Here is a 26,458-nt window from a genome sequence, read left to right as displayed (position 1 = left end):
AGTTAAAGCTTTGCTGCTCCCAGGATGCACTTGGGTCCGTCCTCCTCTATACCCTGCCCCCGAGCCACAGGCACCTCAGTTTTAGTTGCCCGGCCGGAGTCTGGTCACCCTGGCGCAGTGGGGCTGCATAAGCAGCCCCTAAGTTTTTTGTTTTTATTTTATTTTTTACAAAAGAAAAGAGTATTTCTTTATTTTTTACTTCTTCTGAGCGGCAGCATCAGACTGTCCATCTGGACGTCCACGTTTCCGCTCCAACAGCCCCGCTGGCGCTGCGACGCCAGTACTGATCTGGGGATCGCAGCGGGACCCCGGAGTCAGTACTAGCGTGGCTCCGGGACCTCCTGCTGCCGGACACAAGGGGCCAGGTAAGCCGCGTGCAGCGCTGTGCGTGGGGGAAGTGTATGCAGTCTTCATACCGCCGATCTCTGGGGACAGACCGGTGGCGCTAGTAGCGGCGGCGGGCTCCCCCCCTCTGTGGTATACCCCGCGTGACCGCTGGACAACCAGTGTGTAAGACCGGCAGGGAACCGGCGTCCCTGGGGTTTCATTACTAGCAGGGAAGGCAGCCTTCCCTGCTTGAGCTGCTCCTCCCCTCAGCCCAGCGCGCCTTCTCTCATGCGTGCTGGCGTCGCTGGTCTGTTCTCACTCGGCCACTCCTCCTCAGAGCTCTCCGGCGGCCATCAACGCAGAGCTCCCAGGCGGCTTCCAGTGGACCGGTCCCCCTGCGTACCTCTCCCCTGTTCAGGACAGTGTTCGCAGCGCTATAGCCCTCCCAGACACTGAATCTGGGAGGTTGATTGTAGCTGAAGGTGCAGTGAGTATAACTTCCTGCATGGTATGTGACTAGTGCTGCTGTCTGTGCTTTTTCTACTTACTGTCAGCTTTTTACCTATCCCTTTCCTTCTCCTACGGCCTGTAGGTGCGTGGGGGAGGGGTGTTCTTTCTGTGTACCTCACTTATATAGATCTACGTATTTGTGAGGTCCGTCACATACTGCGGTGTGCTACTCAGTACCCATATTGTGGGCTGTTTTGTGTTGCATACTTGGGAGTGCGCAGGTGTTATACGCTTTACCTCGTTTCGGTGATACATTTTTATTGCAAAAAGTTTTGTGTCGTGTCTGAGGAGAATGAACGCTCCGTGGCTCATGTGTTGTTTTCCTGCCGACGCTGTTCGGCAGGGGTTGACGGGGCGGATTTGTCTCTGGACGGTCTGTGCGGGCGGTGCCAGCTGGTACCTGGTCCCTCTAAACCCCCGGTGGCGCAGGATCCTCCGTGGGCGATGTTTACGCAAGTGCTGGCGTCGATCGCGGACCGGCTTGCGGTACCTTCTAGGGCGTTGCTCCAGTCTACCATCCCCCATTCCCCGGGTGTGACTCGTCTGGTGCAGTCTCCTCCCGGGTCTCAGACTGTGGGTCCTTATGCGGGATTGCCTGTATTCATGCAATCTCCCACGCTGCCGCTGCAGTCGATGGTACCTTTTCAGGGGTATCCTCAAACCGGTACCCCCTCCCTGGGTGGATGTCCCCTCCAGCTCTGTTCAGAGTCTGGCGGCTTCGTCATCGGCCTTTCAATCTGTTGCACAGTGATTTGCCCCCACGGGCGTCCAAGCGACCCGTTCCGGCTTCATTGGTGGCACAGTACACGGACGTGTCTTCGGATGACTGGGGAGATCCATGAAGACTCTGACTCGGATGCCGGGGCCCAGGAGGTGGACTCCTCCATTAATGTGCCGGCATTGGTTAGGGCGGTGCGGGCCATCCTTCATATAGAGGAGGATGCGCCGGCTCCCAGGTCGAAGTACCCTAATTTTAAAAAGGCCAAAGTAACTTCGACGGTTTTTCCCCTGTCCGATCAGTTAACGAATCATATGGCAGGGGCCTGGCAGTTGCCCAGCAAGAGATTCCAACCGCAGAAAAGGTTGGCTTCCAACTATCCCTTTCCTGAGGCTCATTGCAGAAAGTGGGAGACTCCGCCTGCGGTGGATTCCCACGTTACCCGCTTAATTAAAAGCGCTACGCTGCCTTTGCCGTCGATCTCGTCCCTGAAAGATCCCACGGACAGGAAACTGGAGACTTGTTTAAAATCTATCTACTCTCTCTCGGGGGGCCGTGGCCCGTCCGTCCATTGCCATCTCTTGGGTGGCTAAGGCCATCGAGAGCTGGGCCAACGCTTTGGAAGATACCTTTCCGGAGGATGCTCCGGAGATCCAGAGAGCGTTGATAGGACAAATGAGGGATGCGGCTTCCTACATTGGGGAAGCATCTTTAGATGCAAGCCTGCTGACCTCTCGGGTGTCGGCTGCAGCTGAGGTCTTGGAGAGCTGACGCAGACTTCAAAAAGGGCCTGGAGGCCTCATCTTTTAATGGGGAGTTGCTTTTTGGTCCTGGCTTGGAAAAAATAGTGGGTACTCTCGCTAAGTCTAAATCAGCCTTCCTTCCTTCGGCTTCTGCGCCTACCAAGTTACGGAGCTCTGCCTTTCGGTCCTTTCGGGTTCAGGGCAAGGCCAAAGGTCAGTCCTTCCCGAGGCAGTCGGCGACCAAGGCCGCTTCTAAGCCCAAGAAGCAGGCCTGGAGTGCCAGGCGCCCTTCTTCCTAACAGGAAGATAAACCTACTGCCTGATGGGACGGGCCTCCCTCTGGTGGACCCCAGAGTGGGAGGCCGACTTCTTCTGTTTGCCCAGTCCTGGCACCATACCACCACGGATGCCTGGGTTCGAGAAGTGGTCTACCAGGGGTACACCCTGTCTTTTCGGCACAACCGCCCCACCAGTTTTTCTGCACGAGTCCTTCTCAGGACAAGACGTTACAGATTCAGGAGGCTATAAGCATCCTTGCTGAAAGCAGGGGTCATTGTTCCCGTTCCTCAATCACAACGAGGGGTGGGGTACTATTCGTCTGTTTCTGGTGCAGAAACCCAATGGTTCTCATCGCCCTATCCTCAGTTTGAAGTCTCTGAACAAATTCCTCAGAGTTCCCAAATTCAGGATGGAAACGTTACGTTCCATCATTCTGGCGATGGAACCTGGGGATTACATGGTGTCCCTGGATATCCAGGGCGCCTGCCTCCATGTTCCGATAGCACCTTCGCACCAGCGGTATCTGAGGTTCGCTGTTCTTCAGCAGCATTATCAGTTCAGGGCGCTACCCTTTGGCCTCTCCACGGCGCCGAGGGTGTTCACAAAGATTATGTCATGGCCGCACATCTTCAAAACCAGAATGTACGGCTGCTGCCGTATCTGGACGACCTCCTGTTGCTGGCGAGCTCCCCGGAGGTACTGCTTCAACATCTGCACCTGACGATCGCTTGCCTGCAAGCGCACGGGTGGCTGATAAATTGGAAAAAGTTCTCCCTGATTCCATCACAGCGGATGGTTCATTTGGGAGCCCTGCTGGATTCTCATCAGCAACGGATCTTCCTGACTCCGGAGAAGGTCTCCCTACAGCTGCGGATACACAGTTGCCTGAGCAGTTGCCGCCTGTCGGTACATTCGGCTATGAGAGTTCTGGGGTCCATGGTGTCGACATTCGACATGGTGGAATTTGCCCAGTTCCATTCCCCGCCCCTGCAGGGGCTGATTCTATCAGAATGGAACGGGTTATCTCACCGGATCCGCTGTGAGGCTGGTGTTGTCCCCTGAGGTTCTGCAGTCTTTGGCTTGGTGGCTTCAGCCAGCTCATCTGGTCGAGGGGCGCCCCTTTTGGATCCCGGACTGGGTCCTGATCACGACGGATGCCAGTCTCCGGGGTTGGGCGGCAGTGACCGGCTCATTATCGCTTCAGGGTCGTTGGTCCGCGGAAGAAGCACTTCTCCCCATCAACATCCTGGAACTGCGGGCAGTATACAGGGCCCTGCAGTCGTCCGGCCCCGTTCTTCACGGAAGGGCAGTTCAAGTGCAGTCCGACAACGCCCCCACAGTGGCGTATTTCAACCACCAAGGAGGAACTCTGTCGGGCAGCGATGTCGGAGGTGTCTCGCATTCTTGCTTGGGCAGAGTGTCACATTCCAGCGTTATCGGCGGTCTTCATTCCCGGAGTCCTCAATTGGGAGGCGGACTTCCTCAGCTGTCACGACGTGCATCCCGGGGAATGGTCGCTTCATCCAGAGGTATTTCAGCTACTTGTGGACAGGTTGGGGGCTGCCGGAGCTGGACTTGATGGCCTCCCGTCACAATCAAAAGTTGCCCGTGTACGGGTCAAGGATAAGAGACGCAGGCGCCTGTCTGGTAGATGCGCTGTCGGTGAAATGGACGTTTCACCTGGCGTATCTGTTTCCTCCGATATCCCTGCTTCCTCGGGTTCTGCGGAAATTCAAGCAGGACGTCGGCACGCTCGTGCTGGTAGCTCCGGCGTGGCCCAGACGTCCTTGGTACTCCGATCTGAGGAGCCTCTCCATCGACGCTCCGTACCTTCTTCCTCAGCGTCAGGACCTATTGTCTCAAGGGCCCTGCCTTTACCCAGATCTGGGTCGGCTGTCTTTGACGGCGTGGCTCTTGAGACAGCCGTCTTAAGGTCTCGGGGTTTCTCCAGTTCGGTCATTGGTACCATGCTTAGGGCACGCAAGCCTGCTTCCGCACGGATTTACCATAGGGTGTGGCACACTTACTTCTGGTGGTGTGAATCCAGAAGCTATGATCCTCAGGTGTTCCCGGTTTCCAGAATCTTGGAGTTCCTTCAATCAGGTTTGGACCTCGGCTTACGCCTTGCCTCTCTGAAGGTTCATGTGTCTGCTTTGTCCGTGTGGTTTCAACGACTGATTGCTACACTGCCAGATGTTCACACCTTTTTCCAGGGTGTTATCCGGATCCAGCCTCCCTTCGTGCCTCCGGTGGCTCCTTGGGACTTGGCGGTGGTGCTACGGGTCTTGCAGGTTCTCCTTTTGAGCCGCTTGAGTCAGTGGAACTCAAGTGGCTGACGTTTAAGACCGTTTTTCTCCTGGCAATTGCTTCTGCCAGGAGGGTGTCAGAATTGGGGGCGCTTTCCTGTCGCTCTCCTTTTCTGATTTTTCACCAGGACAGAGCACTCGTCCTGAGTTTTTGCCCAAAGTGGTTTCCAAGTTCCACATTAATCAGCAACTTGTTGTGCCAGCTTTTCAGTCCCCTGATCTTTCAGCTGGTGAGGCTTCCTTAGATGTAGTCTGGGCGCTTAGAATCTATGTGGACCGGACGGCTTCGGTTAGGAAGTCTGATTCCTTGTTTATCCTCTTTGGTTTTCACAAGAGGGGTTGGCCTGCCAACAAACAAACGTTAGCCCGTTGGCTTCGTTCCGTTATTTGTGAGGCTTATGCACAGGAGGGCTTACCTGTGCCAGCCTCTGTTAAGGCTCATTCCACTCGTTCTGTGGGTCCCTCTTGGGCTGCTAGACGTGGCGCTTCTGCTGTTCAGCTGTGTAAGGCGGCCACTTGGTCTTCAATTCAAACGTTTTTGAGGTTCTATGCGTTTGACACCTTTGCCTCTCAGGATGCATCCTTTGGGCGCCGGGTACTCCTTTCAGCACAGGAGCGTCCCCGCCCTTAGTTGTACTGCTTTGGGACATCCCCAAGGTCAACCCTGTGGACCCCTTATGGACCCTGAAGTAGAAAACATGAGATATGGTAAGAACTTACCTTTGTTATCTCTGTTTCTACGAAGTCCATAGGGTCCACAGGGCGCCCGCCCTGACGCACCTGGCTTCAAATGGGCTGTGTGGCTGGTCACCGGTTTTCTGTCTCCCATTTCTGTGAGTATGGTTTCTTGTGTGTTCCAGTCTTCCTTCTCTCTGTTTAGTCTCCTCCTCCGGCCTTGGCTGCTTACCAACTGAGGTGCTGTGGCCGGGGGCGGGGTATAGAGGAGGACGGACCCAAGTGCATCCTGGGAGCAGCTAAAGCTTTAACTGCGTGGTGCCCATGGATCCAGATCCAGCTATACCCCAAGGTCAACCCTGTGGACCCTATGGACTTCGTAGAAACCGAGATAACAAAGGTAAGTTCTTACCATATCTCTTGTTATGTATGTATGTATGTATATATGTGTGTATATGTATATGTATATGTATATATATATATATATATATATATATATATATATATATATATATATATATATATATAAATAAATTTCTCTCATTTCTACTTCAGGGTCCATAGGGGGTCCACAGGGTTGACCTTGGGGTATAGGTTGGGAACCAAATCCGGGCACCACGCAGTTAAAGCTTTTAGCTCCCAGGATGCACTGGGTCCACTCTCCCTATACCCCCACCCCCAAGCCAGAGGCACCTCAGTTTAAGTTGGTGCCCGGCCGGAGTCGGGTCACCGTTAGCGCAGGGGGAGCTGATTAGCAGCCCCTAAGCTTATTTTATTTTTTTAGGGACAAAGTTTTTTCATGGACTTTGGACTCTTCAGAGCGGCAGCGTCGGACTGTCCATAGGACGTCTAAGCTGCCGCTCCGTCACCCCGCTGGCGCTGAGACGCCAGTACAGATCTGGGGATCTCAGCGGGACCCCAGAGTCTGTACTAGCCGGACTCTGCGGGCGCCCAGGACTGCTGCCGGATCCACGGGGAGCAGGTAAGGTCGCGGATCACCGCTTGCGGTGATCCGCGCATTTCAAATGCAGTCCTGTGCCTCCGGTCTCAGGGGACAGACCGGAGGCGCCGGCAGTGGCGGCGGGCCCCCCATACCCCGTGTGTCCACTAGACCACCAGGGACTTAACGATCGGTGCAGGGAGCCGGCGTCCCGGGGGTTAATAGCCGGCCAGGGGAGGCAGCCTTCCCTGTTACAGCGGCTCCTCCCCTCAGCTCAGCGCGCCTTTCAGTATCCATAGTCTGGCGTCGCTGAGCTGCTTCCTCCGCGGGCCACGCTTCCTCTGAGGTCTCCAGCGGCCATTTTATCTCTGTGGTGCAGCAGAAATCTCTCAGGATGGCAGTGAGTCCAGTCCCCCTGCGTACCTCACCATCAGGTCAGTGTACACAGCGCTGTAGCCTTCCCAGACACTGAATCTGGGCAGTTGAATGCAGTGTAATAGTGCAGTATATTATATGACATGTTTATGTATATATGTATATATCTGCATTGTATGTGACTTATGCTAGTGCTGACTGTACTTTATTCTCTCACCTGTCAGTGTATATCTATCCCTTTTCTTTATCTGCCCTAATACAGCTGTACTTAGGGTGGTTCTGAGACCTCACATTTATATACTTGTTAATATTTGTGTGGTTTGTCACATACTGTTGCGTGCTGCACGTTGCCATATTTTAGATGGAACTGTGTGTTGCATACGCTGAAAATGGGTCCCTGCAGCTAATTTTTGGCATCAGTCAGGACCAGTATAGTGCTGCTTAATATTTCCGCCAAGATTGGTCAGATATGTCTGACCAGGAGATAGAGCGTTATACTGCACCCATTTTTACTATCCTGCAAGTCATGTGCTGCAGGTGTTAGTGCGGAGGATTTGACTCATAAAGGGTTCTGTATGTGGCGTCATCTGGTGCCGGCCTCTTTCACGACCCCCTTGGGCGGTTTGTTTTCTCGGGATCCTCTCAATTGCGGATCGCCGGGCGGGCCCCATTGTTGTACCTCACTTGGGGTTACTTCACCATACTGCCCTTTTCATCTCAGGGTATCTCGCAGCTTCTTGCACTCTTCCCCTGTGACAGACTACTGCTCCCTGCAGGGGTTTTTCGCAGTATATGAATTCCCCCTGGTGCCACAATAGTCTGTCATTCCCCTTGCAGGGATTACCACAACAGCCACCCTGGGTGGATGTCGTTTTCTACGAAACGCTAATTGGCGTGGTTGACGCCCTGTGGTTACTTCCCAGTTGGCTCTGCCGTGAACTGGGTACTGTTCGGGGCTCTTTCCCTCTTACACGGGGGGAAGCCTATTTTAGGTATTATTATCCCTGCTTTAGGGCTGGTAGCAGGTCCATTCTGGTTAGAGTGAATGTTGACCTGCACCTGTATCATACACCCTCAGTATTGCGTGCCTTCGGGTTACCTGTTGCTGACTAGCGGGTGGATCGCATAGCGGGACTCTGGCTGTTGCCAGATAGGAGGTGTTACAACAGTGTTTGGCCTCCTGTCCCAAATTCCCTGAGGGTCATCACGAGCCCCTCCTGGGGGGGATGGGCGTGTTACTCGTCTGATTACAGACGTTACTACGCCTCCCATTCCTGCGTGGTCGGATTCTTCGGATCCGTAGGTGGTAACTCTGCCTGAAATCAGTATACTTGCTTTCAGGAGTTGTTACCCATCCTACCATGGCTATAGCATGGTTGGTTAATACTATTGCATATTGGGTTGATGCATTTGTAACGTTTTTTCCCCTCCAACACGTCGGGGGTTCAAATGTATTTGGTCGCTCACGTAATATATGCTGTTGTCATAGGTGGAAATGCCTATATTGGATACCAGTCTCCTAACTTTCAGAGTTCCGGCTGCGACTGTATCCTCCGTAATACCCTATGGCTGCGCTCTGGGAATGCAGAGGTGCAGATACCATCTTTAGGGTTGATATTGTTTGGTCCTGACCTTGACAAGATTGTAGTAACATTGGCAGTATTACTAACGACAAGTTTACCGCTTTCAGCTATGCCCACTACAAGGCCTCAGACTAAGTCTGTTAAGTCTTTTTTGTCCTCTGGGTCAGCCTAAAGGTCTGTTTCTTCGTAGACTGTCGGCATCTACAAGGGCCGACATATCCAGTACCGAGCAGGCCTGGACTGCCAGCCGATCCTGCTTCTGAACCTACGGATATCTCTTCAGTCTGACGGGACAGGCCTACAACTGGGAGATACCGATTTTCTCAGTTCGCCCGGTATTAGTGTCAAGTTGCCGCGGCTACGTGGGTAGGAGGGTACGCCCTCTTTACAAGGGCCTTACAGATCCAGAAAGCTATGCAGTTGTTGCGGTAAGCGGAGCTAATTAGGCCATCCCCACTATCTCAGTGAGGGACTGGTTGTTCTGTTTTCTTTCTGGTGCGGTGGCTGAATGGTCCTCTTTGGCCTATTCTCTGTCTCAATTCCCTGAACCAGTTCCTAAAGCTACCTGGGCTCAGGAGGAAATCCCTATGCTCCATCATACGATGTTTGGAACCTGGGGACTTTAGGGTATCACTGGATATACAGGACGCGTGCCTACGGGTACTTACAGAGACCTTTCCTCAGCATGGGCTGAGGTTTGCTGTATCACAGCAACACTTAAAATTTTTCGGGCTCTGCCTGTTGGGACTGTCCTCAGCCCCACAGGGGTTTACCAGCGTTTTGGATTTTCTGACAGTTCTTCTGTTCAAGTTCTTCTGTTCAGTATATCCCAATGCTCCTGTACCTGGACGGCCTCCTGCTCTTAGCGGGATCACCGGGGTACTTTACGGCCAGGTCAGGATGACTGTGGCTTCTTCAGGGTGCAGACGTTTAATCAACGGGGAAAAAGTCCTCCCTGCATCCCTCTCTGGGTATTCTTCATCTAGGATCCCTGCTGGATTCTCAGAATCTGAGAATTCTTCTGGCGTAAGACGGAATCTCCTCTCTTCCATTAGGAGTACATGGTTGTCTGCGCAGTCGACAGATGTCTTTACACTCTGGGATGCATGGTGGAATGGGCTCAGTTCCACTCCAGGCCTTTCCATAATTGGCTCATCTCCAGATGGAATGAGTTTTTTCTGTCGGATAACTGTTCAAACGATGATGCTCTCTCCGGAGGCAAGTCGGTCCCTGTCCGGGTGGCTATGGCCATCTCGTCCAGGGTTTTCTTTGCTAGGGACAGTGTCTGGATCGAATCCTTTTCAGTGCAGTTGGACGTCTGTCGATTCCACCCTGTCAATTAACTTACTCTGGCATAACTCTTGTTTCCCGGTGAACCTGAAAAGGTTCAGTCCGACAGGGTCAGGACAGTGGCTTCCTTTTTAGCAACACTGTTCGTTGGGTGGCAATGACAGGTATGTCACATATTCGGACATAGTCCGAGGGTCTCCTCCCGACCATCTCGGCAGCGTTCATTTCAGGAGCTCTCCATTGGGAAGCGGGAGTCCTCAGCCGTCACGACGTGCATCCCGGGGACTAGTCTCTTCCCCAAGAGAGGTTTCATCTCCTGGTGAGCAGGGGGGGCCCCCCTGAGGTGACCCTCATGGCCTTCTGACTTTATCACACTATGGTGATTCTGAAGCAAACTTCAGCGACTCTTTGTCGGTGAAGTGGTCCTTCCACTTTGTGTACCTGTGTTCTCCGGTCTCCCTTCTTCCTCGAGGTCTTTGGGAGTGTTTTCAATCGAGACAGAGATGCTTTCCTGCTGGTGGCTCCTGATTGCCCCAGATGTCAGGGGTACTTGGATCTTCGGAGTCTCTACATCGATACTCCATCCCTGATGCTTCACTGCCCAGACCTGTTGTCTCAGGGTCCTTGGTTTTGCCTTGGACCTGGGTCGTTTGTCTTTGACTGTGTCCTTACAGTGGTCTTACGGCTTCCCTGGCTTTGTCATCGTTGGAATGATTAGAGCACATGGATCAGCTTTTGCTGGGACCTACCACAAACTGTGGCAGCCATAAATCTTATGGTATTGTACCTGTCGATACAATCCTCCGGTGTCCAGGATTTCCAGATATTCTGGCATTCCTTCCGGCTGGCTTGGGTTTTACACTTGGCCTGGTCTTCCTGACAGTGCGGATCTCTACACTGTCAGTATGGTTAAGATATGGAATTGCTTCACTCTGGTATCCAGTTCATCCTTTGGAGTGTTTTCTTGATTATGCCTCCATTTGTCCTCCCTAGGGACTCCTTGGGAGTAAGTAGTGGTTCTTCGTTACCTCCGGGGACAGTCAATGGAACCGCTGGTTGTGATAGCCATTACATGGTCTATTGCTTAGGCTCTCTTTCTCTCAGGGTGTTTATATCAACCAGGAGAGTGTCTGAATTGGGAGCGTTCTCATGTGGCTCCCTCTTCTGGAGGGCATCATGTCAGGGTGGGAGTTGCTCTCGCCCTGTGTTTCTTCTTAGTGGTTTTCAGGTTCCATATTATTCTGGAACTTATGGTACGGCCATTCTGTCCCCAGTCCTCTCGACTGGTGTGGCCTCATTGACTGTGGTCTGGCCTCTTTGGATTTATGTGATCCGTTCAGGTTCCTTACGGAAATCGGACTCCTTATTGGTGGTCTGAGATTTCTGGTTTTCACAGGAAAGGATGGCCGGCCTATAACCAAATGTTGGCTTGGATGGCCTCGTAGGTCTTCCTCAGGGGCCTACCCATGGGTAGGCCTTCCTGTTGTTGATGCTTGTTTTTTCTCGGGCCATGTGACCCCCGTGTGCGGCTCGCTGTGGCGCCTCGGCTGTTTTGCCTTACTAGGTGGCCACGTGGTCTTCTGTCCACACCTTTTTAAGGTTCTAGGCATTGGTTTCCTTTGCCTCTCAGGATGCTTCCTTTTTGGCGACGGATTCTCCTCTCAGCACAGGAGCGTCCCCACCCTTGGTTGAACTGCTTTGGGACATCCCCAAGGTCAACCCTGTGGACCCCCTATGGACCCTGAAGTAGAAAACAAGAGATATGGTAAGAACTTACCTTTGTTATCTCTGTTTCTACGAAGTCCATAGGGTCCACAGGGCGCCCGCCCTGACGCACCTGGCTTCATATGGGCTGTGTGGCTGGTCACCGGTTTTCCGTCTCCCATTTCGGTGAGTATGGTTATTGAGTGTTCCAGTTTTCTCTCTCTTTTTCTCTCCTCCTCCGGCCTTTGGCTACTTACAAACTGAGGTGCCTCTGGCTTGGGGGTGGGGTTATAGGGAGAGTGGACCCAGTGCATCCTGGGAGCTAAAAGCTTTAACTGCGTGGTGCCCGGATTTGGTTCCCAACCTATACCCCAAGGTCAACCCTGTGGACCCTATGGACTTCGTAGAAACAGAGATAACAAAGGTAAGTTCTTACCATATCTCTTGTTTTCACTTCACCAATTAGACTATTTTGTGCAGATCAATCATAAATTTCATATTACATCCTGTAAAAAGGTAAAATGCCAAGGGGGGTGAATACTTTTGCAAGGCACTGTATATTTGAAAACTGTTACCGTAAATAGTTTGGCTTTTTTTTTTTTTTTTTTTTCAAATATCGGTAATTTTACATTTCTGTAGGAATTTAACCCATGTGGAATTTTTTTTTTTTTCAATACATTTTATGAAGGGTTTGCAATTTGGTATCAACTTTTTTTCCCCTCCCCCCCCCCTCCATTTCGTAAAAGAACTATCCGGATCGTCATGGAAGAGAGCCTCGTGATGGGTGGGGAGATTATGATAGACGTGTCAGTGAAGGGAGAGGTGTCCCACCACATGGAAGGTTTGTAATATGAAAGCTATTCAACAGTTCAGCTATGATGCCTGCGTTAAACATGTTTCTAGAATTGATCTTCTAATAACTTTACATGTAAAATTTATTTGATATGTAAGCTAGCAAGATTTTTGCAGTGATCCAAAGCATTGGAAGAAACATTTCCATGTTGCTAAAAATGAAATTATTACATTTTAAGACAGGAGTGGGAAATAAGCTGCCCTCCAGCTGTTGAACTACACCTCCCACCATGCCTTGCAACAGTTTTAGCATGGCCAAATAGCAAAAAAATGTGGCAGGGCATGCTGGGATGTGTAGTTCTAAAACAGCTGGGGGCTACTGATTGCCCACTCCTTTCTTCAGGGTCCTTAGCGATCCACAGGGATACCATTGGGAATATTATGGTTGGAGACCAGGCACCAAACAGTTAAAGCTTCAGCCCCCAGGAAGCCCCGGGGTCCTAAAAACCCTGCCCCTAGCCATAGCATTTCAGTTTGTTTGGTGCGGCAGGATCAAGATGCACCTTTGTAACGGAACTGCTCTGGCAGTCCTAAGCGTTTATTGTTTTATTTTGTTTTTGGGTTGGCAGTATTAAGCATCTGAATTGAGACTCGTATACTGCGACTCCATCTACCTCCGCTGCGCCGCAACACAAAGCTTGCTAGCCGCAATGCTGCGACCTGGACAGCAACTGGATGCACGGAGATGTCAGCTAAGGCGTTTCCTTGCTTTCGGGGAATAGCACGTGGCAGTCCTTGCTTCCGGTATCAGACTCACCAGAAGCCGCTACTGTCGGGGCCCGGGTTTGTCCGCATCCTCCCTATACCACCGGGTCCTTGTCGTCTGACGCTGGGCGTCTGGCTGCAGCCTCTTCTGCTACGAGCCCAGCGTACCCGGCTGGTTAGCGCAGCTTAGGGGGAAGGTAGGCGCTACTCCACCGACCCAGAGGCAGTCCCTACCAAAGGGTTTTGTGCATATGGGTTGCTTTGCCTACCCTCCATGTGTATGAGACTCTCACGGTCCACGCTCTGTGCGCCCTGTAGCTATTGGTCTCAGGAGGGTTTGGGTCAGTCTCCCTGTGTACCTTTCCCTTGGTTAAGGTATATAGTGCTCTATATCCTTCCACTCCTTTGGTCAGAGGTTCCCAAACGCGGACCTCAAGGCTCCCCAACAGTTCAGGGTTGCTAGCTGCTGTATTGACTTTTTTTTTTTTTTCATCCTCTCAATCCTCTTGGGGTGAAGGTTTTTCTGAGTACTTCATATTCATTTAGATTTTGTGAAGGCTGTCACATAACATTGCAAGTATTGCTTTACTGAATGTCAAAAGATAAAGGAGGGGGAGCCTTCTTGGGTAGCCTTTATCCAAGGTAATAAAGCAGTTTGTGGGTCATATGGCCACTCCCACTATGCCTTCTTGGATAGTGTGTCCACAGCAGGCTGTGTTTGCACGTCCTATGCATTTTTCATGGAAGTATGTTGATGGCCATTCTAGTCAGAGAATGGCACCATCTAATGTTGATCGCAGACCAGTAGTTACTAGGGCACTTAAGAGCAAGTTAGCTTTTTATCAGTCTGATCAACATATGGATTCAGACTCATCAGAGGATTCAGATAATGTGCAAAGTTCCTCTCCAGGATCTAGCTCGGGAGGACCACCATCTGTCTACAGTGGATAGTCCTCCTTTCTACTTCAGGGTCCATAGGGGTCCACAGGGTGACCTTGGGGTCCACAGGGTGACCTTGGGGTATAGCTGGATCCTGGATCCTCAGGCACCACGGAGTTAAAGCTTTTAGCTGCTCCCAGGATGCACTTGGGTCCAACCTCCCCTATACCCCGCCCCCGAGCCACAGGCACCTCAGTTTTAGATGGTGCCCGGCCGGAGTCGGGTCACCCTGCGGGGTGGGCTGCAGGAGCAGCCCCCTAAAGCTTTTAATTTTTTATTTAACTTAGTTAAATTTATTTATTTTTTACTATAAGTTTTTTCTCTAGAGCAGCAGCGCTGGGCTGTCTGTACAGACGCCCACGCTGCCGCTCCTTCTCCCTGCTGGCGCCGCGACGCCAGCACTGAACTGGGGATCGCGGCGGGGGAAGCCAGAGTCTGTACTAGCCGGACTGGTTTCCCCCGGGACTGCTGCCGGAAGACGCCGGGGAGATCAGGTAAGCCGCGCACCGCTGATTAGCGGCGGTGCGCGGGTTCCTTTCAAATGCAGTCCCATGCCCCCGGTCTAGGGGACAGACCGGGGGCGCTAGCGGTGGCGGCGGGCCCCCCTCCAGCGGAGGCATACCCCGCCAGACCACTAGACCACCAGGGTTAATATCGCGGCAAGCGGGATGCCGGCAACCCGGGGCTTATTATGCTAGCCAGGGGAGGAAGCCTTCCCTGTCTAGCGACTCCTCCCCTCAGCTCAGTGCGCCTTTCAGCTCGGAGTCTGGCGTCGCTGAACTGCAGATACTCGGCCACTCCTCCTCTGAGGTCTCCAGCGGCCATTTTCTCTGTGGCAGCGTGGATACTCTCAGGGAGCACGCGGACCGGTCCCCCTGTGTACCTCTCCCCTGCAGAAGGACAGTGTACACAGCGCTATAGCCCTCCCAGACACTGAATCTGGGAGGTTGATTGTAGTGGAAAGGTGCAGTGAGTATATCTTCCTGCATGGTATGTGACTTTTGCTAGTGCTGCCTGTCTGTCTTTTTTCTACTTACTGTCAGCCTGTACCTATCCCTTTCCTTCTCCTACAAGCCCTACAGGTGTGCGGGGGAAGGGTGTTTCTACTGACCTCACCTATATAGATCACGTATTTGTGAGGTCCGTCACATACAGTTGTGTGCTACACGGTGCCATATTGTGGGCTGTTGTTCAGCACACTGGTGAGTGCGCACGTTTTCTTCCTAAGTCATGTCTGAGGAGGAGATTGAGCACTCCGGGGCTCCAGCATTGTTCTCCTGCAGGCGCTGTTCTGCAGGAGTGGATAGGGAGGATTTGTCACAGGACGGCCTGTGCGGACGGTGCCAGGCGGTCCCTGGTACGTCTAAACCTCCCATTTCGCAGGAGCCACCATGGGCGATGTTTTCCCAGGTGCTGGTGTCCATCGCGGACCGTCTGTCGGTCCCGACTGGCGCCCCTACTAGGGCATTGCCCCAGCCTGCCATCCCCCATTCCCCGGGTGTCCCACAATTATTGCAGACTCCCCCGGGGTCTCAGCCTGTTGGTCCCTATGCGGGGTTGCCAATGTATATTCAGTCCACCCCTGTGGCACAGCCGGCTGTGGTGCCGTTTCAGGCTCCTGTGACAGCTCCTCCACCCTGGGTGGATGCGCTTTCCCACACTGTCCAAGATTTGGCGGCAGCATCTTCGGCTTTTCAGTCGATGTTGCGCAGTGACGTGCCCTCCAGGGCGTCTAAACGCTCAGTCATGGCACAGGCTGCGCATCTTTCGGATTCTGAGGGGTTCTCGGATGATGGTGAGGTACAGGATGACTCGGCCTCAGATGCCTCAGTCCAGGAGGTAGACAAAGTCTTCCATCAATGTGCGGGCTCTGGTTAAGGCGGTGCGGGCTATTCTTCTGATTGAGGATGAGGCACCCGCTCCCAAGTCAAGGTATCCTAGTTTTAAAAAAGCTAAGGTTACTTCTACAGCGTTCCCCTTGTCTGATCAGTTGACTGATCACATGGCGGTGGCCTGGCAGACGCCCAGTAAGCGTTTCCTGCCACAGAAACGCTTGGCGTCCAATTATCCATTCCCGGAAGCGCATTGTAAGAAATGGGAAACTCCGCCTGCAGTCGATTCCCATGTAACACGCCTCATCAGGAGTGCTACTTTGCCATTGCCGTCTATATCCTCGCTGAAGGATCCTACGGACAGGAAGGTGGAGACTTGTCTAAAGTCTATTTATTCTCTCTCAGGGGCTGTAGCCCGGCCGTCCATGGCCATCTCCTGGGTGGCCAAGGCCATTGAGGGGTGGGCCAACGCCTTGGAGGACACGTTTACGGATGAATCTCCGGACGTCCAGAGGGCGTTGTTAGGACAGATGAGAGATGCCGCCTCCTACATTGGAGAAGCATCTTTGGATGCTAGCCTGTTGACCTCTAGGGTTTCGGCGGCAGCAGTGTCTGCTCGTAGATCCTTGTGGTTGCGGTCTTGGAGAGCAGACGCGGATTCAAAGAAAGGCTTGGAGGCCTTACCTTTTAATGGGGAATTACTATTTGGTCCGGACCTGGACAAAATAGTAGATACCCTGGCAAAATCCAAGTCAGCCTTCCTCCCTTCAGCTACTACACCTGCTAAGGTCCGGAGCTCGGCGTTTCGTTCCTTTCGGGTTCAGGGCAAGGCAAAGGGTCAGTCCTTCCCGAGGCAGTCCGCACCCAAGACCGCCTCAAAGCCAAAGAAGCAAGCCTGGAGTGCTAGGCGCCCTTCTTCCAAGCCAGAAGATAAGCCTTCTGCGTGATGGGACGGGCCTCCCTCTGGGGGACCCCAGAGTGGGAGGCCGACTTCTTCAATTCGCCCAGTGCTGGCACAATACCACCACGGATGCCTGGGTGCGAGAAGTGGTCTCCCAGGGGTACGCCCTGTCTTTTCGGCACAGGCCGCCTTTGCCAGTTTTTTTGCACAAGTCCTTCTCAGGACAAAACCAAGGCCTTGCAGGTTCAGGAAGCCATAGAGGCCTTGCTGACGGCGGGGGTCATTATACCCGTACCACAGTCTCAACGTGGGATGGGGTATTACTCTACGCTGTTTCTGGTGCAGAAACCCAATGGCTCTCATCGCCCCATCCTCAATTTGAAGTCCCTGAACAGGTTTCTCAGGGTTCCCAAATTCAGGATGGAAACTTTGCGTTCCATCATACTGGCGATGGAACCGGGGGATTATATGGTCTCCCTGGATATCCAGGACGCCTACCTCCATGTGCCTATAGCAACATCGCACCAACGGTTTCTGCGGTTTGCTATTCTCCACAACCACTACCAATTCAGGGCTCTACCCTTTGGTCTCTCCACGGCACCAAGGGTATTTACCAAGGTGATGGCGGTCATGGCGGCTCACCTTCGGAGCCAGGGGATACGGTTGCTACCGTATCTAGACGACCTCCTCTTGCTGGCAAGCTCCCCGGAGGTACTGATCCAGCATCTCCACCTGACGGTCGCTTGTCTACAGGCGCACGGCTGGTTGATCAACTGGAAGAAATCCTCCCTCATCCCATCACAACGGATGGTTCATTTGGGGGCCCTGCTGGACTCTCGTCAGCAACGGACTTTTCTGACTCCAGAGAAGGTCTCCTCCTTACAGCTGCGGATTCACAGTTGTCTGAGCAGTGGCAGAGTGTCGGTGCACTCAGCGATGAGAGTTTTGGGGTCCATGGTGTCGGCATTCGACATGGTGGAGTTTGCCCAGTTCCATTCCAGGCCCCTGCAGGGGCTGATTCTTTCAGAATGGAACGGATTGCCACACAGTATCCGCTCTCAGATGCTGGTGTTGTCCTCGGAGGTGCGTCTGTCCCTAGCCTGGTGGCTGCAGACAGCGCATCTCCTGGAGGGGCGCCCCTTTTGGATCCCGGAATGGGTTCTGCTCACGACAGATGCCAGTCTCCGGGGTTGGGGGGCGGTGACAGGCTCCTTGTCACTTCAGGGTCGTTGGTCGGCGGAGGAAGCGATTCTTCCCATCAACATCCTGGAACTGCGGGCAGTATACAGAGCCCTGCAGTCGTCCGGCACCGCTCTTCACGGTGCAGTCAGACAACGCCACCATGGTGGCGTACATCAATCACCAGGGAGGGACTCGCAGTCGAGCTGCGATGTCGGAGGTGTCCCGCGTCCTGGCTTGGGCGGAGCGCTATCTTCCAGCTCTCTCGGCAGTTTTCATCCCAGGAGTCCTCAATTGGGAGGCAGACTTCCTCAGCCGTTACGATGTGCATCCCGGGGAATGGTCGCTTCATCCAGAGGTATTCCAACTACTCGTGGACAAGTGGGGGGCTGCCAGAGCTGGACCTGATGGCGTCCCGTTACAATCACAAGCTGCCTGTGTACGGGTCAAGGACAAGGGACGCAGGCGCAAGTCTGATAGACGCGCTGTCGGTGAAATGGCTGTTTCAACTGGCTTACTTGTTCCCTCCGATATCTCTGCTGCCTCGGGTCCTGCGCAAGTTCAAACAGGACGGAGGCACACTGATCCTGGTGGCCCCAGCGTGGCCCAGAAGGCCGTGGTACTCCGATCTGCGGAGCCTGTCCATCGACGCTCCGTACCTCCTACCTCAACGGCGGGACCTGTTGTCTCAGGGGCCCTGTCTTCACCCGGATCTGGGTCGACTATCTTTGACGGCGTGGCTCTTGAGACAGCCGTCCTGAGGTCTCGGGGCTTTTCTAGCTCCGTTATTACCACCATGCTGAGGGCGCGCAAGCCTGCTTCCGCGAGGATCTATCACAGAGTGTGGCACACTTACTTTCAGTGGTGCGAGGCCAGAAACTATGATCCCCAGGTGTTCCGAGTTTCGCGTATTCTGGCTTTCCTTCAGTCCGGTTTGGACTTAGGTTTACGTCTTTCTTCACTGAAGGTACACGTGTCTGGTCTGTCGGTGTGGTTCCAGCGCAGGATCGCTGCTATGCCGGACGTATACACCTTTTTCCAGGGTGTTTTGAGAATCCAGCCTCCCTTTGTGCCACCTGTGGCCCCGTGGGATTTGGCGGTGGTTCTTAGGGCCTTACAGGGTCCTCCTTTTGAGCCCTTGGAGTCAGTGGAGCTCAAGTGGTTAACTTTTAAAACTGTTTTCCTCTTGGCAATTGCTTCTGCCAGGAGGGTTTCAGATTTGGGGGCGCTTTCTTGTCGTCCCCCTTTTCTGATTTTTCATCAGGACAGAGCGGTGCTTCGCACTCGTCCTGATTTCCTGCCTAAGGTGGTTTCCAGGTTCCACATTAATCAGGAAATTGTTGTACCAGCCTTTCAGTCACCTGATCTTTCGGCTGGGGAGACTTCCTTAGACGTTGTAAGGGCACTCCAGGTTTATGTGGACCGGACTAGTTCTGTGAGGAAGTCGGATTCTTTGTTTATCCTCTTTGGTTTTCACAAGAGGGGTTGGCCTGCCAACAAACAGGCTCTAGCCCGTTGGCTTCGTTCTGTTATTATTGAGGCTTATATGCAGGAGGGTTTACCTGTTCCCGCCTCTGTTAAGGCTCATTCCACTCGGTCCGTGGGCCCTTCTTGGGCTGCTAGCCGTGGCGCCTCTGCTGTTCAGCTCTGTAAGGCGGCCACCTGGTCTTCCATTCAGACCTTTTTGAGGTTCTATGCGTTTGACACCTTTGCCTCTCAGGATGCATCCTTTGGGCGCCGGGTTCTCCTATCAGCACAGGAGCGTCCCCGCCCTTAGTTGGACTGCTTTGGGACATCCCCAAGGTCACCCTGTGGACCCCTATGGACCCTGAAGTAGAAAACAAGAGATATGGTAAGAACTTACCTTTGTTATCTCTGTTTCTACAAAGTCCATAGGGTCCACAGGGCACCCGCCCTGACGCACCTGGCTTCATATGGGCTCTGTGACTGGTCACCGGTTTTCCGTCTCCCATTTCTGTGAGTATGGTTCTTGTGTGTTCCAGTCTTCCTTCTCTCTGTTTCGTCTCCTCCTCCGGCCTGGGCTGCATACCAACTGAGGTGCCTGTGGCTCGGGGGCGGGGTATAGGGGAGGTTGGACCCAAGTGCATCCTGGGAGCAGCTAAGTTCTTACCATATCTCTTGTTATTCACATAAAAACATTTGTCAGGGTTACACCATGCCTCATCCATAAGCTCAGTGAGCTGTTCAGATAGAGGAAACTCAGTTTACCACCTTCCGGTGGTGATTAAACACTGGAGCCTTCTTACTATGAGCTGGTTCATCATCCTGAATGTATAGGATTGATTTAACCACCTTCACCAAAAACAAGAGATATGGTAAGAACTTACCTTTGTTATCTCTGTTTCTACGAAGTCCATAGGGTCCACAGGGTGACCTTGGGGTCCACAGGGTGACCTTGGGGTATAGCTGGATCCTCGGGCACCACGGAGTTAAAGCTTTTAGCTGCTCCCAGGATGCACTTGGGTCCAACCTCCCCTATACCCCGCCCCCGAGCCACAGGCACCTCAGTTGGTATGCAGCCCAGGCCGGAGGAGGAGACGAAACAGAGAGAAGGAAGACTGGAACACACAAGAACCATACTCACAGAAATGGGAGACGGAAAACCGGTGACCAGTCACAGAGCCCATATGAAGCCAGGTGCGTCAGGGCGGGTGCCCTGTGGACCCTATGGACTTTGTAGAAACAGAGATAACAAAGGTAAGTTCTTACCATATCTCTTGTTTCTGTGAAGTCCATAGGGTCCACAGGGTTGACCTTGGGGTATAAGTTGGGAACCAAATCCGGGCACCACGCAGTTAAAGCTTTTAGCTCCCAGGATGCACTGGGTCCACTCTCCCTATAACCCCACCCCCAAGCCAGAGGCACCTCAGTTTGTAAGTAGCCAAAGGCCGGAGGAGGAAAGAAAGAGAAGACTGGAACACTCTATAACCATACTCACAGAGAAGGAGACTGGAAACCGGTGACCAGCCACACAGCCCATTTGAAGCCAGGTGCGTCAGGGCAGGCGCCCTGTGGAACCTATGGACTTCGTAGAAACAGAGATAACAAAGGTAAGTTCTTACCAGATCTCATTTTCTACTTCAGGGTCCATAGGGGGTCCACAGGGTTGACCTTGGGGATGTCCCAAAGCAGTCCTTATAAGGGTGGGGACGCTCCTGTGCTGAGAGGAGAATCCGTCGCCCAAAGGAAGCATCCTGAGGCAAAGGAAACCAATGCATAGAACCTTAAAAAGGTGTGGACAGAAGACCGCGTGGCCACTTTGCAAGGCAGGACAGCCGAGGCGCCACAGCGAGCCACCCACAAGGGGCCCACAGCCCAAGTAAAATAAGTATCAACCAAAACAGAAAGGCCTATCCTATGTGTAGGCCCCTGAGGATAGCCATACGAAGTTATCTAGCCAATGTCAAATTAGCAGCCGGCCATCCTTCCCTATGAAGTCCAAAGACCACAAATAAGTAGTCTGAGATCCTGAAGGAACCTGAACGGATCACATAAATCCGGAGAGGCCGGACCACAGTCAATGAGGCCACACCAGCAGAGGACTGTTGACTAAAATGTCAGTACCATAAGTTCCAGAAAAATATGGAACTTAAAAACCACTTTAGGAAAAGACCCAGGGCAAGTGCAACTCACCCCCCTGACATAGTGAATCATCCAGTAGAAGGAGCCACCTGAGAACACTCCCAGTTCCGATACTCTCCTGGCGGATGCCAACGCCATGAGAGCCTAAGCTATAGACCATGTAATGACTGTCAAGGCTAGTGGTTCAAATGAAAGTCCCAGGGGGGCACGAAGAACCACTACTAAATCCCAAGGAGCCCCTAAGGGAGATAAAGGGAGGCATAATCCAGAAAAAACACCCTGAAGGATGAACCGGATACCAGAGAGTGGAGTAAGTCCACATCCAAACCAAACTGACAGTGCAGAGATCCGCACTGACAGGAAGGCTAGGCAGAGGGCGAGACTCAAGCCAGCTGTAAGGAATGCCAGAACTTCTGGAAATCCTAATCACCAGAGGATTGTAGCGACAGGTACGATACCATAAGAATTATGTATGCCACAGTCTGTGGTAGATCCCAGCAAAGTCTGGCCTATGTGCTCTAAACATCTCAATGATGACAGAGCCAGGGAAGCCCTAGGACCACAGTAGGGACGCAGTCAAAGACAAACGATCCAGGTCCAGGGAAAAACAAGGATCCTGAGACAACAGGTCCGGACAGAGAAGCAGTAGGAACAGAGCATTGATGAGGAGACTCCGAAAACATAAGTACCAGCAATATCTGGGACGATCTAGAGCTACCAGATGGAAAGCCCCTCCGTCTTGAATTAGACTTCGGAAGACCTCGAGGAAGAAGGGAGACCGGAAGACACAGGTACACAAAGTGGAAGGACCACTTCACTGACAGTCACTGAAGGTTGCTTCAGTACCCCTAGTGCTGGACTGTAACATGGGTAGTAAGTGATAGCCAGAAGGCCATGAGGATCACCTCAGGGAGGCCATCTCTGCTCACCAGGAGTTGAAACTAGTCTCTTGGAGAAGAGACTAGTCCCCGGAATGCATGTCATGACTGCTGAGGAAGCCCACTTCCCAATGGAGAGCTCCCGGAATGAACACTGCAGAGATGGCCAGGAGGGACCCTCGGACTATGTCCGAATGTGTGACATTCCTGTCATTACCACCCATCTTCCAGTGTTGCCTGGATGGAAACCACTGTTGTGGCACTGTCTGCCTGAACCCTTTCAGGTTTAACGTGAAATGTGTTAGGCCAGAGTGAAGGCCCAAGACAGCCTAAAGATCCAACAAGTAAATTGGCAGGGTGGAAGCAACAGACTTCTAACTGCCCCAAAATGAATGCGTACCAGACACTGTCCTTCACAAAGAATACCCTGGATGAGATGGCCATAGCCACCCGGACAGAGACCGACTCGCCTCCAGAGAGCATCATCGTTTGAACAGCGATCCGATGGAAAAAAACTCAATCCTTCTGGAGAGGAGCCAATTATGGCAAGGTCCGGAATGGAACTGAGCACATTCCACCCTTCCAAAGGTAGACACTCTGGATACTTGACCGCGCATCACAGAGTAATGACATAAGTCTACTGCGTAGACATCCGCACACTCCTAGATGAAGTGATCTTGTCTTACGCCAGAGTAATTCTCAGATTCTGAGAATCCAGCAGGGCTACCAGATGAAGAATACCCTGTGAGGGATACAGGGAGGACTTTTTCCCCGTTGATTAAACATGTGTCCTGAAGAAGCCATGGCTATCCTGACCTGGCTGTAAAGTACCTCGGTGATCCTGCTAAGAGCAGGAGGCCGTCCCGATACTGCAGCAGTCGGATACACAACAGATGAACTGTCAGAAAATCCATAAAGCTAGTAAATCCCGATGGGGCTGAGGGCAATCCCAAAAGGCAGAGCCCGAAAAGAGCAATTGTTGCTGTGGCACAGCAAACCTGAGCCCATGCTGATGAGAGGGCCCTATATGTACCCGTAGGTACGTTGCCTGAATATTCAGTGATACCATAAAGACCCCAGGATGGAGCATGGTGAACGCCTCCTGAGCCCAGGTACCTGTAGTAACTGGGTCAGGGAATTGAGACAGAGAATAGGCCAAAGAGGACCATTCAGCCACTGCACCAGAAAGACAGCAGAACAACCAGTCCCCCGCTGAGATAGTGAGGATGGCCTAAAGAGCTCTGCTTACCGCAAAGACTGTATAGTTTTCTGGATTTGTAAGGCCCAGTTTGGGTCTGATGAAGGGCCCGCGTACCACCACATGGAAAGAAGCCGCCTGAGCAATGAGAGGGCGTACCCGTGAGACTACCAGTCCTACCCACGCAGCCATGGCGACTTAACACCAGCACTGGGTGAACTGAGAAAGTCGGTATCTCACTCTGGAATCCCCCAGTTGTAGACCTGTCCAGTGAGGCTGAAGATTTATCCTTCGGTTCAGAAGCAGGGTCGACCGGAAGCCCAGGTCTGCTCGGTACTGGATATGGCGGCCCTTGTAGAGGCTGTCAGCCTAGGAAGAAACAGGCCATTAGGCTGACCCTGAGGGCCAAAAGCCTTTAGTCTGAGGCCTTGTAGTGGGAGTAGCTGAAGGCGGTAAACTTGTCGTTAGTAATACCGCCAATGTTACTACAATCTTGTCAAGGTCCGGACCAAACAAGATCTTCCCCATAGATGGTATCTGCGCCGCTGCATACCCAGAGTGCAGCCATAGGGTATTACGGCGGATACAGTCGCAGCCGGAACTCTGAAAGTTAGGAGACTGGTATCCAATGTAGGTATTTCCTCATAGGACAACTGCATATATTATGTGAGTGACCAAAGACATTTGAACCCCAGAGGTGTTGGAGGGGAAAAAACGTTACAAATGCATCAGTCCAGTATGCAATAGTATTAACCAACCATGCTATAGCCATGGTAGGACAGGTAACAGCCCCTGAAAGCGAATATACTGATTCCGGGGCAGTGTTACCACCTACGGATCCGTAGAATCCGACCACGCAGGAATGGGAGGCGTAGTAACGTCTGTAATCAGACGAGTAACATGCCAATCCACCCCAGGAGGGGCTTGTGTTGACCCTCAGGGAATTTGGGACAGGAGGTCAAATCGCTGTCGTGATACCTCATATCTGGCGACAGCCAGAGTCCCGCCATGCGATCACCTGCCAGTCAGAAACAGGGAACCCGAAGGCATGCTAGACTGAGGTTGTATGATACAGGTGCATGTCAACATTCTCTATAACCAGAATAGACCTGGCTACCAGCCCTAAAGCAGGGATAATACCTGAAATAGGCTCTGTGTCTGGGAAGGCTACAGCGCTGTGTACACTGACCTAATGGTGAGGTACGCAGGGGGACTGGACTCGCTGCCATCTCCGGAGCTCTGCTGCTGCACATAGAAAATGGCTGCCTGGAGACCTCAGAAGAAGCGTGGCCCGCGGAGGAAGCAGCTCAGCGACGCCAGACAGTGCAACAGTGGCCTACCTCAATCATCAGGGAGGCACAAGAAGTTACACAGCCATGAAAGTGACATGGGTTTTGTTTTGGGCAGAACGTCATCTTCCGGCCATCTCTGCAATATTCATACCAGGGGTACTCGATTGGGAAGTAGGCCTCCTTAGTCGCCAGGACATATACGACAGAGTGGTCTCTCCATCCAGGAGTGTTTCAGCTCTTGGTAAACAAATGGTCTACCAGAAATCTCATTGCATCACATCACAACCACAAGGTTCCCAGGTACAGGTCCAAGTCCAGAGACCCATCAGCAACCTTTGTGGACGCACTTGCAGTAAGATGGGACTTCAAGCTGGCGTATCTTTCCTCCGAACTCCGTCCTCCCAAGAGTTATCAGGAAATTCAAGCAGAAAGGCAGAACAGTAATACTGATGGCTCTGGCTTGGCCCAGACGTCACTGGTTCACGACATACCGAATCTGTCAATACAGTCCTTAGCAGATCCTGCCATAGAGGAAGAGGATAACGCAGGGTTCCTGCCGGCATCTGGACTTTCCTCGTATGGCTTTGACGGCGTGGCTCTTGAATCCTCCATCTTAAGAGCAAAAGGTTTTTCCAATGCTGTAATTGAAACCATGCTTAGGGCACAGAAGCCTGCCTCTTCCAGCATATATTAGAGTGTGGCATTCTTTTGGTCAATTGTGTTCCCACAAAGTGTGATTTGAAGGTATTTAGGATTTCCAGGATACTGGCTTTTCTCCAGGCAGGTTTAGACCGTGTTCTCCACCTGGCTACTTTGACAGTGCTGGTTTCTGCACTGTCAGTCTGGTTCCAGATGAAGAGTGCCTCATTACCAGATGTTGGGGGAAAAAAATTAAATGGAGTTCAGCCTACTTTTGTGCCACCAGTAGCACCGTGGAATTTGTCTTTGGTTCTTAAGGGGCCACAAGCTCCTCTATTTGAATCTCTAGACTCTGTAGATTTGAAGTGGTTGACGGCAAAGACACTTCCTTCTCGCTATCTCTTCTGCTTGCAGTGTCTCTGATTTGGCAGCGCTTTTCTTGTCGCTCTCCATTTGATTTTTCACCAGGATAAAGCTGTTCTTCATACAAGGGTTACCTTCCTAAGGTAGTGTCCAGTTTTCATGTAAATCAAGAAATTGCAATTCCAGCTATTCAGGCACCAGATCTTTCTGTAGGTGAAACATCCCTGGATGTAGTTCATGCCCTCTATCTGTGGAGCGCAATAAATCTCTTAGAAAATCTGATGCTCTTTTTGTATTATATGGTTTTCACAAACAAGGATGGCCAGCTAATAAGCAGACTCTGGCGAGATGGCTACGGTTGACTCTGGTGTACACAGACTGATCTCCCTGTCCCAAGCATGGTGCCAACACATTCTACTAGGTCTGTAGGGCCATCATGGGCATCCAGTCGTGGTGCCTCTGCTGAACAATTGTGCAAGTCAGCCACGTGGTCTTCTGTCCAGACGTTTTTCTTAGATTCTTTGCCTTTGATACTTTTGCCTCTCAGGATGCTTCCTTTTGCGCGACGAATTCTCCTTACTGCTCAGGGGAACTGCTTTAGGACATCCCCATGGTAATCATGTGGAA

At 52.3% G+C, this 26,458-nt stretch overlaps 1 protein-coding gene across 2 annotated transcripts in view; it reads left to right on the top strand.

The window, feature by feature from the left end:
* LOC148481817 (scaffold attachment factor B2-like) overlaps window positions 1–26,458 on the top strand; it is a 94,583-nt gene that overhangs the window by 57,918 nt on the left and 10,207 nt on the right. For both annotated transcript variants that reach the window (XM_088452956.1, XM_088452955.1), the window contains exon 16: window positions 12,197–12,291. In XM_088452956.1, the coding sequence (XP_088309082.1) occupies window positions 12,197–12,291 (95 nt within the window). The remainder of the gene's footprint in view (window positions 1–12,196; window positions 12,292–26,458) is intronic.

This window comes from Taudactylus pleione, unplaced genomic scaffold (genome assembly GCF_031769625.1).
Source record: "Taudactylus pleione unplaced genomic scaffold, aTauple2 ptg000560l, whole genome shotgun sequence".
NCBI lineage: Eukaryota > Metazoa > Chordata > Amphibia > Anura > Myobatrachidae > Taudactylus > Taudactylus pleione.
This window is presented reverse-complemented; position numbering and strand designations above follow the sequence as displayed.